The sequence below is a fragment of the Squalius cephalus genome, assembly GCF_949319135.1.
Source record: "Squalius cephalus genome assembly, chromosome: 2".
Taxonomy (NCBI): domain Eukaryota; kingdom Metazoa; phylum Chordata; class Actinopteri; order Cypriniformes; family Leuciscidae; genus Squalius; species Squalius cephalus.
The window spans coordinates 19,428,689-19,442,452 of record NC_137123.1 but is presented as its reverse complement, the minus strand read 5'-3'; the positions used below and the strand labels follow the sequence as shown (position 1 = coordinate 19,442,452).

The 13,764-nt window shown below is 37.8% G+C and overlaps 2 protein-coding genes across 3 annotated transcripts in view; one reads left to right on the top strand and one right to left on the bottom strand.

Annotated features, from left to right (window-relative positions):
• otx2a (orthodenticle homeobox 2a) overlaps nucleotides 1–13,764 on the top strand; it is a 57,419-nt gene that overhangs the window by 1,724 nt on the left and 41,931 nt on the right. The window lies entirely within an intron of this gene.
• Nucleotides 6,378–13,144, bottom strand: gprin3b (GPRIN family member 3b). Of its 2 annotated transcripts, none has more exons than XM_079864574.1 (2): nucleotides 12,983–13,144; nucleotides 6,378–10,381 (listed from the first exon to the last, which is right to left on the bottom strand). In XM_079864574.1, the coding sequence occupies exon 2, from the start codon at nucleotides 10,286–10,288 to the stop codon at nucleotides 8,297–8,299; it is 1,992 nt and encodes a 663-aa protein (XP_079720700.1). In that variant the 5' UTR covers nucleotides 10,289–10,381; nucleotides 12,983–13,144; the 3' UTR covers nucleotides 6,378–8,296. The 2 variants fall into 2 exon arrangements, with proteins under 2 accessions (XP_079720700.1, XP_079720701.1); XM_079864575.1 differs by lacking the exon at nucleotides 12,983–13,144 and adding an exon at nucleotides 12,853–12,958.

The window sequence follows — 13,764 nt, the reverse complement described above, 5'->3', positions numbered from 1 at the left end:
AAACGGCGTCTTTTCAGTTTCGAGTCAACTAGTAGCCTAGTTGTATCATTTCTTCCGATACTGCCTTCTGTAACCGGTAGGCGTGGCTTGGGAGTGGCCTCGTAGGGCAGTGAAGCAAGTGCATTCTGGGAGTTATCTTTCATCCACATAAGCCAAAAATACATTTTTGGGCTTTTCTTAGAAGGCACCAACTTAATAATTTCACATTTCTACTACATAAATGACCCAGTTTGAATACACATTCATCTTTCCAGCGGTGAAATAGGCCTATCCCTTTATATAATTAAAGGGTCTATTCAGAACACTTGTTATTAGCGACACCAGTGGCCATTAAGTGAACTGCAGCCAGCAACATGTTCACTCTTTGTGCACACGTAACGTACAAGAGACTGAACGTGATTCAAGGCCCCGATATATACTCACGGCAAAGTTCTTTTTCGTTCTTTGCTTAGAAGTAAAAAGAAGTTGGAAATATTTTTGCAGTGATATACTGTTAATGAACATACTGGCTGAGAGCGACGTTTAAATGTAGGCCTAAATATGTGCTGTGCACTTTCCCCTCAATACCAAAATAAACATACAATGGCAGCATTGAAAAACAGTTGAGAAAGCATCTGATTATAGCGATGTGGATATGTTTTCACCAGCTCTGCAATTCACCGGCATCGTGTCGACAGATGAGGTAAAATTACACTGATAGTTTGATTATAAAGTCTATATTTGAGATTAGATTATGTCTGACTGTGTGACACTAATTTGAATTCATTCTTATAATTTGCATGACACATTGACATTAGAGTACAGAATGGCTCTTTTAGCGTTATCCTGAACATTTTAAGCATTCATTTCATGTGTCATAGAAAGGAAGAGAGGCTTTCGGGAGCATAAACGTCACACCCATTTGATTTTCCCTGCAAAATGTCCTGAGTCCTTCACATAAAAATCAGTGTACAGGCATTCATAGAACCTAGCAAGTCTTGGAAGGGCTAGTTTTTTAAAGTTTCGTAACAAGCTGTTCACACATTGGCAATAAAAAGTGATTACGGTAATTCATGAAAATTCTTACATGTAGCCCCTTTAACCTTTATTTCATAAACATATACTCTCTGTGCTTTTTAGTCATTTAATGGGAAAGTCATTGCGGTTCACTGTTGTTTTGGATTTTTATTTTTGGCTAAAACTATCCCTTTAAGACTTTCCTGCATGTCTGGACACAATACTTCTTAGTTCATACAAATACCTGGATCTATTGTGCCCTAAAAATAAACACCCTAAGGGCCGGCAATTGACTGAATACTTTGTATTTGGTGAGAAAAAATCAACAGTGAAGAGAAAGACCGGCTTGCTGCGCCACACATACTGTCAAGGCCTGTTTGCTCCGGCATTGAACTGGGAGAATGAAAGAGGATCTTTTTAAAGAGCTGCTTTCATTGAAGTGGCCCATATATGCTCAGTCGCTCCACCAGAGGTTTGTTCTGAAGGAGCCTTTGGAAGGCAGTGTCACTTTCTGGCTTGCTCTTTAAAAGAGTGTCATTGAGGTTATTCCTGGTATTCTGAAGAGAAAATAAGTTTGCATAGAGTTCTGCACCGAGTGGCACTTCATTATCTCATAAAGATTATGAGGAACTGTGTGTTGCTCACTTGGAATTACCTGGAATGAGCTGCTATCAATAGGATGACCTGCTATCATGTCATTGGAGAGGTTTTATCTCTCAAGAACAAATTTTGATAGATACTGTTACGCATTTTGAGTTTTATTCATGTAAATAAGGTTATCATTTTAAATGGATCTATACCACTCTTAGAAAAGAATAAGGTTCTATATAGAATCCTAGGGTTCTTGACTCCGTTTTAGGAAACACTTATGCCAAAAAGGTTCTATATGAGGAGAAAGGTTATGTGATAATGATTAATGCTTAAATGATACTAGTTTTCTAGTGATAAAGTATGTTTACGAGCTGCTTAATTCATAAAATGTAAAATAAAATAAAAACCAAATTAATTCATTAAGGGTTCGTTTACACGACAACGATGTACTAAAAGCAGAAAAGTGTTTCCTTTGCGTTTTTTTTTTTTTTTGCGTACAGATGACAATGTTGTCAAAACGATTCCCGCTCACACAGATCCGCAAAAATTATTAAAAATGCTGTATTTGCTGCCAGGCCAGTAGATGGCGATGTCACTCTGTAAAGAAAAAATAGTTTGAACACATAATACACACGTGCATGGTGTCACTGTTTTCACAAATTCACGTTTTTGTAGTTTACACAGAGAAAATAATGGGATCGTTTGCAAAAACATGCACTTTGAAACCCGTTTTAAAAAGTTTGTGTTTTCAAACCCCCAAAACTTCATTGTCGTGAAAATGAAAAATGTTTAAGTTTTTAATTCAAACGGTGTCGTGTAAACACCCCCTAAAACTAAATCCATTAAATTATCCCACCATGATGGAAATCCCTATAAGGTTCTATATGAAACGCCTAAAAGAACCCTTTAAGGCCTTGTCCACACTAATGCGTTTTTGTTTGAAAACGCATCTTTTTCTCTCCGATTTGGCCTTCTGTCCACACTGAGTCCGAAATTCGCATCCCAAATTTTTGCACGTTAAAAAATAAATACGACCTCACGTTATGTCAATCACATTGCCTCCGAAACTTTTGTCCGTCATTAAAAAAATTGGATCAGGTTCGATTTTCTGCATTTTTCACATCCGTAGCAAGCATTTTGAATGGTGTTTTGACAATTCAGAGCTACCGAATCACAATTACGAAAAAACGCTTGCGAAAATTTCGGACTCAGTATGCAAGGACCTTGAGAAAGCGTTTTTGTCCTGTGAAAACTGAGCTTATTGAAAGCGCTTTCCCAAGTAGATAAATTTGAAAACGGCGTTTTGCGTTGTAGTGTGGACTGTGAAAACAGAGGCATTTGAAAGCGATGACGCATGTTTAGTCATGTGATGCATATTGTGCCGATAGATATTCTTGTTTATAACGGTATTGTGCCTGTTATGTGCTATTCACTTTCTCACTGTTGCTAATATACGTTAGCCTACTTTGTACACTCTTCATATCGCAGTTCTGCAAAGATGAAAGAAAATGTACTCGCATTTGCTGTCCTGCAGCCAAAACATAAGAGCAGTTGTGTTTTTAGACCAAACATATAATGGTGAGTGAGTGCAACCTGGACACATCAGTAAATAATCAGATATTTTGCTACATAAAATCCTGCCAGAACAATAGCATGAGAACTTTATGTCTCTTCCATCTGTATCATCTCAGTGAGTAAAGGTGAATTTAGTGTTTTTCGAGGTTTCAGTGTGGAGGAGAAACTGGTGTTGATGGAGAGCACTTTGAAACGGAAACACCATCTTCAATTGTATGTAGACGTAGCCTAAGTTTCTGTAGAACCTTTTCTTCTATAGAGAGAGAGAGAGAGAGCTAGATTGCTTTTTTGTCCATATACAGACAATCAAGGAACATAGGGGACAAAAGCAGAAATGACTTGAGATCTGTAATGCAATATTATATCAATATCACCTGCCATAGAGTCATGTGTGGGGTACAATGTACAGTTACTGACACCTTATTTGGACTGTCACGGTCAGCTGTGAGCTGAAGCTGTGAGTGAAGAGCGCCATATTGTCAGGATTTAATTAAGACGAGGAGGAGAGTGAAGGGCAGGCGGCGTCTCAGTTTGAGATCAGGTGTGCGTAGAGGATGATGGTCTGTCACCCTGCAGCTATATGCAGATTTTTTATTTATTTAACATTTAATAAGAGCCAATGAAGAGACTGAATATTCTCAAAGCACCGCTCACAAATTGTGGCTAATAGGACGTGACTGTGCTATAACCACATAACCAGAATGCCCATGTATCTTGTATAAAGAGTGCAATGTCATTATCCAGCCCTCAGTATTTTAATAATATTTTCAATATTTTAATTTTGTAGATTAGAAATAATAAGCAGAATCATTGGATGTTAAGTTATTTAAGAATTGCATAAAGTTCAGTGACATTGAAAGTCAAATCTCAGACATTTAACGGATACATTTTTTTATAGGATCACTTTTGAAATCATCCATGCACTATATATATATTTTGGTCTCAGACTTTTGAACCCCACAATAAATAGGTAAAAATGTAAATGTATAATTGGGATTAGAGATTTTTTTGTAGAATTATTTTATATACTTATTTTTACAATTTGATTTATAAGGCATTATAAATAATAATGCTTACAGAATTCAGACATGTATTTAGCTATTTTCCATGTTAGGTTAATTAAACAATTAACTAGATAATAGATTATCTAATAGATATCAGTACAAAAAACATGGTTGCCTATTTGTGTCTCCTAATGCTTTTTAGGGGACATGAAGGTGTAACGTGCCATATACGAAAACAAAACGTGAGGGAGGTGCAGTATAGGAGAAGGACAGAGAGAGTAAATCAAGGTGTGTGTGTGTGTGTGTTGCACAAACATATGTAGGGCAAATATTCCACATGGAGCGGCGCCATGAGAGGAAGCGCTGGAGCTCTTCCAATTATTTAATGCAGCAGCAGCAAGTAAACAAAAGGGAGCTGTGATGGAGACGACAGCTGATGCAAAACTGATCAGACAACCGGGGAGAAGTTCTGATGTAATCTCCTGATGCTTCTGGCCCCATAGAGAGCTTCATACAGTGATGCAGGGGAATAGACTACGGAATATACTGTTAAAATGCATGAGAACTTGCTGGGTTTGCAGTTACAAGAGCTGCAGAATTCCCTGCAGTAAATGAAGCATTGCGTTTGGTTGCATTCAGTATGACCTAAAACTATGGTGTTTTTTAACATGTAGCCCTGAAAATAAAGGCTTTTTAAATACTACAATGTATTCGAGGACCTGGACGTGGAATTTTGTTCCTTTTATGAGGAAGGATTCAAAACTATGTTGATGCCCTGGACTCTTAAAACTACACTCTTTATTGGCGTCGATGGTTCCATGAAGAATCTTTAACATCCATGGAATCTTTCCTTTCCACAAAAGGTTCTTTTTTATTTATTTTCAATGTTCTTCACACTAAAAAAAATATTTTAAGAACTGTTCGCTGAAAGGATCTTTGGGAAACCAAAAATGGTTCTTCTATCAATGGCATGCCAAAAACCTTGATTTTTAAGAGTTAATGAATGATTGATTTCATACACATATTTTTGGTATGCATATTAAATAAATATAAACATTCACAAGACAAATGAGTATTTAAAAAAAAAAATCACAGTAACACTTTAGGGTCCAATTCTCACTAATCTCACCAACTTAACTAGTTGCTTATTAGCATGCATATTATTAGGATATTGGCTGTTTATTAGTACTTATAAAGCACATACTGTATTAATGCCTTATTCTGCATGACCATATTCTACATCCCTTAATCATACCCCATACCTAAACATTATCGCTACAACAACTACCTTCCTTATTATCAATAAGCAGTAAATAGGAGTTTGAGGCAAAAGTCATAGTTAATAGTGAGAATTGGACCCTAATCTATAAAGTGTGACCAAAATCACTCATAAGACCTTGGTGACAACATACAACATGCTTTAACCCATCACAAATCTAATTGCTGTTTTACCTCTTAATAAGAGCACTTAACCATTACTATTCCTCATACTTAGGGTTATATATTAATTATGAAACTTCAGGGCATAACTCACACCATTTGTACATGAGTTAGACTTCAGATGATGTGACTTTTACTTCTCTAAGTGATCAGACTTAAGATTTTCACCTGGAAGATATGATGATAAAACAGGTGAAACAAACACCATAGACCGACATTGAAGGAAAGACCCTAGTCATATCTAGAGACGAGAAGACCACAGAGATCTGGATGTCATCTGTTTTGACTTGGGCCAGTAAGCAACCACCCTGACAACCATGTAGCAAAAATGCGCTAATAACCACACAGAACTCCTGTAGGGTGATAGCGAGATCAAATCTGAGATCCACAGGGAATCTATTAGCAGTCTTAATGACGGTATGAATAATAGAGAAGGACTGGTTTTAAAATGTGCATTCCTTTATATTTATCTGTGGGTTATAGGGCCTCCAGCGGCTGTGCACAGCCCCGTTCTGAGATCATGCTAAGCCTTTTGAAGCTTAAATGATCTAAATTCAGTTTGATGAAGATCTGTTTTTCATTATACAGCATTTGCAAATAACATTCACATGAGATCTACAGATGTAACAGAAATGTAAACCCCCAAAATAATCCATGATGTATATCTAATATGTCACATCATTATTTCATTAATGTGAGTGATATTATTTAAAAGTTTTAGGTATAATATACACATGCTAAATTCACTGCTAAAGACACTGCTATGAAATGATTGCCAAACCATTTTAATATAAAATCATAAACAGGCTCTGTTTACACCAAGTATGATAATAAGCATTGTGAAGCTCATTCTTTTTTCTAAATAATAAAAAAAAATATTCACAATAAATCAATAGTTACAAAAAAAAAAAATTCCAAACATATCTAGGCTACTAAAGTTTAAAAAGATATTCAACTAAACAAAGTAGGTAAAAAGGGTTATGCATACAATATGTAAATATGTTATGTAAATATGCATACATCTGCTGCTCGTCAGAACAGTGCATAATTTTGGTTAGTTAGAAGACTGCCATTCTGAACTAATACACATGCAGATTACTACATATTATCATTACTTTTATTATATTAATTATAATTATTGCCATAGCACTCTAAACATCGTAACAGCTTTACTATCACCATAAATAATCTTTATCTAAAAATATTTTCTGTTCTCCACATAACACTCAAATAACCATTAGTTTCTATATTTAACAAACTCTTCAGAAAACAAATGAGAGAAATCTCCCAACATGCTTGTCTCACGGAAGATCACATTGACCTCTCAATAGTCATGTTTCCACTGTCAGGCCAAAAGCGAGTCGCTTTTCCACTGTCACTCCCTGGGCTTAATCAGGCTTTCCTCTGGGTCAAGTCAACGGCCAGTGGTTTTCGGCCCGCCGAATACCTTGGTCCAAAGCGGGCCAACTGGGGCATGAGTCATGAACAAAGGTGGGGTTTATCTGAGTCAGGAGAGGGACAACACCGCTGCTCATTTCATATATATTAAATATCAGGCTACTTTAACATTTAATTAAGATATAAAAAAAAAAATTAGCTCAAAACTCACTTTCAGACACAGCGAGTGTTTAAAATAACTTCCTTGCGCTCCGATGGGGATTCTAATCACCGTATGAGGCAAAAATATTAATATGCGATGCTAAAGGCTACGTATGCTACGTTGTGTTAATAAATACACATATTTTATGGAAAATACCAGAGACTGCTTGCAGAACGTAGACAAATCACATATGATTATAATCGTGTATTTATTCGGTTTAATGCTTTATCTGTCTCTTCTCTGTGCCTTTGTTGATACCGGACTAATGCTGCCTTCACATGCTATTGGAATTATCGTAAAGTTTCCTATTTAAAAAAATAAAATTGGACATGATCACCCTCTCAAGTCAAAATTGTAATGCAATGAGCTCGTAATCACGACTTCAGAAGTGGGAAGTTGGAAATTTCCGATAGCACGTGAAGGCAGCATAAACGTACTCCGGTTAAGTTGTTTAACTAATAATTCCTGTTTTCTTCTCGTGAGCTCCCCCTGTTGGTCTGGCTGAAAGGATAACAGTATAGTGAGACGGGAGAGATCGCATAATATTGTGGAAAATTAATAGAAATGTCTTTCTTTCTAAAGAAATGTGACGTAAACAGGATATTTATCAATATTGGTCTAAATGCGTTAGCCTTTGGACTTAAAAAGCTTGTGATCGCAAATAAATGGAAGCAGGTAAAACTGCATTGGTATGTGTTCTCTTTTTATGTGAAATGGTAAATACCAGTTTGATTGAGCATGATTGATGTGCACTCCTGACACAAATTAATAAATTACGGTCACTGTATCATTTTTTTATTGTAAAACATTGGTAAAATATTGATACTGGAATCTTAAGTAAGTAAAGACCAAACGTTTGCTTCTGTCATGCTAATTTTGCGATTAGCTAGTTTTCAGTCAGCTCAGCTGGTGAAACGGTGGGGTTGTGTGACGTTGTTCTATGCAGGTGTGTTAAGGGCTGGTTTTAGGGTAGTGCTGTGGGGCTACTGGTGCTCAAGGTCTGAGGCTATTGGCCCCACCCGGCACGTTGTTAGCCCTGGCTCGCACTGGCCCGACAGTGGAAAAGTGGTTAATGACAACCACACATCTTTCATTCTAGTACTGACGGCCGTGCGCAACAGTTGGGTCGGCGGACATTTTGGAACATGGACCTCAAGTTGATGTTAACCTGCCTCCTCTTGTTCTTCTTGCCGGGAGGCGAAGACAAGGATTTTCTGATAACCGTCTGGGTGAGGATCTTCTCATGCTCCTTGATTTTGCACTGCAGGTGACTTTGAATGGCAAATCCCAGCGACTCTGGATCCACGGACGCTCCGTATACCTCCCATGTCATCCCTTGCTCGTCCCACACGACGTCATTTACACTCTTGGATTGCTTGGCCTTCTCTTCCTCTTGGTCATTTTTCTTACGCTCCAGCTTGGATGCTCCCTTCTGTTTCTTCTCTACCTTTTTACTTTGTGGTGTGGAGCTTGATGTTGGAGGAGTGGTCATTGCGATATCCTTTGGAGGTTTTGCAGAACTTGCCTCCTTGGATTTCGATGCAGGAGGCTTGGCCGGTTTTACTGGCAGATCCTGGCAGACCTGAGCAGTTGTTGTCTTGGGTTCCTGCACACATGCCACATTATGTGTACCAGATGCTGAAACCGCAGGTGAAGCTTGGCTCTGAAGGTGACAGGTAGTGTCGTTTGACTGTTTGCTTTGGCTGCAGGTCTCGATATTGATCTGATAAACGGGTTGAAGAGGCGAAAATCCTCTTTGGCTGTTGTGTTGAGGCTCTTTAGGCTTGGCCCCAAGCTTGGACTCTTCCTGAAGGTCAGCATCTACATGCACCATCACGGTGTCTGACTGTGTAGGTTTCACAGGGAGGATCGTACTGGATGCAATGACAGATGTGACCTCTGAGGGCGTCTTCATCCCAACAACCACTGCTATACTGTCAGTCTCCTCAGGTAGTAGGCCAACTGATCTCCGATGGGGTTGTAGAGACAGAAGACTAGGGCTAGTGGCTGTAGATTGACTGCAGACCGTAGCAACCGCCTGCACCTCCACATCATGTCGTTGCGTCCCGGGTTGGTCGCCAAACTCTACTGCTGAAGTCATGGTAGATGCCTCACGAAAGAGTTTACAGTGGACCTGCTTCTGCTCTTCAGGAGCATCTCCCTGCGTTTGGACCTCCTCATCAATCACTTCCGTGTGGACCGAGTGACTTGCACTGCTAGCTGAAGACACCAATGGGCATCCAGAAGAAGTCTCCTGAGAGGTTCCTGGTGGTTTAAAATCCTTTTTCATGCAGTCATTGCTACATTTGTCCTCTTTAACAGGCATATGATGGATCTCGTGTGGTTGTGGGGTCTGAGATCTTGTCCCAGGTACTGGTCCAGATGTTTCGTCCGCTGAGTGATTGGTTTTAGAAGCATTGGTTGTGGATACCAGTTCAAACTGTGTACTGCTGATGCTTATGCTGGTGGTGCAACTCACATCTTTTGATCCAGACAAAAGTGGCATGTCCTTAATTGTTTTGTTGGTACTGGGAGCCCGAGTCTGGCTTGGCGTTTGATTATGCAGTGTCTCTTTGATTGCACTAGTTTCTTGAACTACTGATGCTTTGCTCTGTGCTTTGGGCTCATGTTGTTCATTTTCAAGTGCCTTTGTTGTGCTATTGCCATTTTCCTCCTTGTCAACATTATATGTATTTGTAGATGATGGGCTGGATGTTGAAAGGACAGTTTTCGAATTTGAATTCATATCACAATCAGTTTTTCTACCTTCAGCACTCTTGGCACACTGACCCGAGGTCTTTATGTTTGCGTTACTGTTTTGAGGTCGCCTGTGATCTTCACTGCCATGGGGTGGCATGTTTTTGTCTTCAAGGACAGTCCCTCCAAGAAGTGTGGTGTGGGAATCTTTGATGGAGGAATTGAGATGCATATTATCCTGATCTGAGCAATCCTGATTTAAGTTTAACTTTGGCTCAATGTCCCAGTTAGCATTTAACTCTTTATTTCCCAGCACATCTATACTGGCGAGCTGAGGCATCATCTGGACAGTGACAGTCCTTTTGGGGTTTGGTACATTTTCCATGTTGAATCTCTTTTATGTGATGGAAATCCAAAGTCAAAATATTCCAGTTTGGTCCCCCTTTTAAAGCCTGATATTGTCCTGTTCAAGGCTTCCCTAGAGCAGAGAGATAAAAAATAATTTTAGAAACACAAGAGGAGACATACCAACTGCTGTCTTCTTATGCTCATTATGAATGAACTGTGTGAGAATCTGCCTGAACATTTATCTGCAAACCATATACAGTTATAAGGGAACACAATAAAAATAGTAAAGCATTTCAATGATGTAGTGTAAATGTTTGAGGTCATTTATAACTGTACAGAACAGCTCGATAGGAAGTTCCAATAAAATAAAACAAAAGTACAACTAATCCATCATAAGCCATTACTCGTAGCAGTGTCATCCTTTACTTGTTCTGTAAAGCATTATATCAATAAATAAAACAGTTTTTGCAACATCAATTACACTGCGCAACACAGGCTTATCACACACACACACACAAAAGCATTAAACTATAAAATGCATTGTTTCATATATTTCTTATTATGAAATATTCGGAAGGACAGATTTAGTATCTAGTGCCAAATTAGTTCAACATTTGATATATTGGGAATATTCAAACAATCCCAGAGGTTTTCATTGGTATGTGATGCGCATTCATCCTATTCATTAGCAAATTATTTAGATAATGCACAACAACACATTTTCTCAATATCACTCTTAAAAATAAAGATTCTTTATTGGCATCGATGGTTCCGTGCTTTCCATTCCACAAAAGTTTCTTTATAGTGGAAAAGGTTCTTCAGATAATTAATATGTTCTTACTAATAATTAAAAAAAAGGTTGTTTAAGAACTGTTCACTGAAAGGTTCTTTGAGGAACCAAAAATAGTTCTTCTTTTGTAAAAACACTTTTGTAACCATTATTTTTAAGAGTGTATATGATAATGATGATTAGCAATATATTTTATGACAATTTTATTAGTAAAAATAAAGTCAGAAAGTCAGTATATGAATTCATTCTACCACATTCTGTATCATTCTCTATTCTGAAGAGCTGGTGAGCAATTATTCTGTGTTTGACCTTAGCAACTCAAATAGCCCCGAGGAGCCTCAAAAATGGAAATCTGACAGTCAGACACAAACCACAGCTGATCCGCCTCAACAACACTGAACAATGATAGTTTCACCAAAGAATCACAAAAGCATTCAAGGTTTTATAGTATTCTGAGCATGCAGAGGTTTCATTAAGCATCATGTATCCATAAAACAACAGCTACTTTTTACTATTACAATATTTATCATTCTAGATCACTAAGAATGCTTTGTTTATAGACCGATATAAGCTGACATAGATTAATCAGATGATGCATATAGCATGCATAACAGATCCAAAATGTTTTATGTACATATCGGCAATTACATTAACCATTGGAACAATGACAATGACAAACCCATCAGTTTACCACTAATAAGCATATATGAACAAAACAGTTCTTTCTGCTGCAGAAAGCACTTTTGGTGAAGTTAGTATTATGGTGTATAATCAGTGCAAAGTATTTTACATTTTCTTCCTTTTCAGTTGATAACAAACATTAGAGGAAGTCTGTGACACACGTACAAACACACACACACATAATAATAATAAAAAAAAGGAAACACTGAGCCAGTGCGATTCACTGGCCACTGCGTAAACATTCACTCTAATCGTCTGACAAAAGCATGAAAGTCAATTACGCCAAGTCTCAAATCGTGACCTGTCATTGATGAGAGCCGCTCGGAGGACGCTCGCCTCTGCAGGAGGATGGGGGTGGGGAATACACCGTTAAACATTATTAAGTTCTGGCGTCAGTGTCTCATATATTAAATGTTCATTTCTACATCCAGCAGATATCCCACAGGAACATACATAAAGCCAGAGAAATGCCTCTTCCTCGGAAGCTGGTTAACACTCACTACACAAATGACCCTAAAAATAATCCATTTTAATAGGACGAAGTCTCGCATATTGATCGGGGCTGTAAATAAGACGACATACTGCAATCCATGCAATCATTTACAAAGATACACTCACGTTTCATTTGCAAATACTAGCAAACTCATCTTTAAATTGGGTTATGTGTGCGTGAACAATCACGCACACACATTTTTCATTGACTTCTGCTGTTTTTATAGTGAGCAAATGATATTCAGTTTCTCACCCTTAAATGATATTCAATCCCCTATCACTAAATATTTTGCATTCTACAATTTTTATATACAATTTAAAATCATTGGCCAATTAAAAATCCTTGAGGGTGCATTTGGTCCCCCACAATATCTAGGCAAAACTTGACCTACACACACACACAAACACACACACAGTATGACAAAATGCCAGACAAAGTCTAAATAGCACCATGCATTAATATGATAAATGAATTAAAACCAGATTAACTGGCTATATCTCTTAAATCGGAGAATTTGCTAGTAATACTAACCATTATCTTGAGAAAAACATATGAAAAATATAAGAAAAAGCTTTGCATTAGAAAAATTTTGTTGACGTTTAATGATTTTTTCCTAAAAAAAAAATGCTGAACCCACCCATTCATATACAAATCCTTGCCTTGACTCGTATCGAAATCCCATAACTTGACCTTGTTGGCAAATGCATCATTGTGATGTATCCCTGTAGGAGCTGCAGATAAGAAACACACGCGCATAAAAATCCTACCTGGTACGTCTGCGTTTGTATCACATCATTTTCCGTTTGATTAGTGCGCTATTGACGCGCTGCTCGTGCACTAGTTAGTGCACTCGACGGATTATCAATGAAAGAATGTTAGGCGCGTGTAAGTGAGATAAAACCACGCCTTCCAAGCGCATCCGAAGCGCAAGTTCACTCAGCCTGTGGCGGGTGGCAGGAGGAAGCGTGCTGTTCTCTCCATCACCGCTAGATGACGCCATCGTTCCTTAAGAAACAAGTTAAATATAAAAAAATAAGAGGATGTCTCAGATGGAAATTCTTTCGGGTCCTTCCATAAAATGTCTTAATACATTGGATGAAAAAAATAAATAATAATAATGTTTTTTTTCTTCTTGAAAATGGAAATAATATTGGGTTATTTTCTTTGCACAACATTACAACATTAATGGTTTGGGATTTAAATGAATTTGAAATCATTTAAGATTTTATTAGGAAAGTTTCAAGGTGTTTCTTATTTTTTTCCCCCTTTCTCTAATCAAACAATTTTAAACAAAATATGTCTGGGAATAGTGATGAATTTGGTGGGCTGCACCATTTTGGCTGTTATCCCCCCCTTGTGAAACACAGCACAAACTCTGAGTCTGAGAGTCTGAGATTAGTTCTGAAATTAACTTCGAGCTGGCGTCCTCAGGTAAACTCATTTTCAATCCTTTACTTACTGTAGCAATGTCTACCTTTAATTTTCATGTCATTGTGCAAATAATCATGTTATAATTAATAACGTGTCTAAGCTTGACGATAGCATATTT

Coding starts and splice junctions, on each gene's coding strand:
- gprin3b (XM_079864574.1), bottom strand. CDS start 10,288: ATGGAAAATGTACCAAACCCCAAAAGGACTGTCACTGTCCAGATGATG.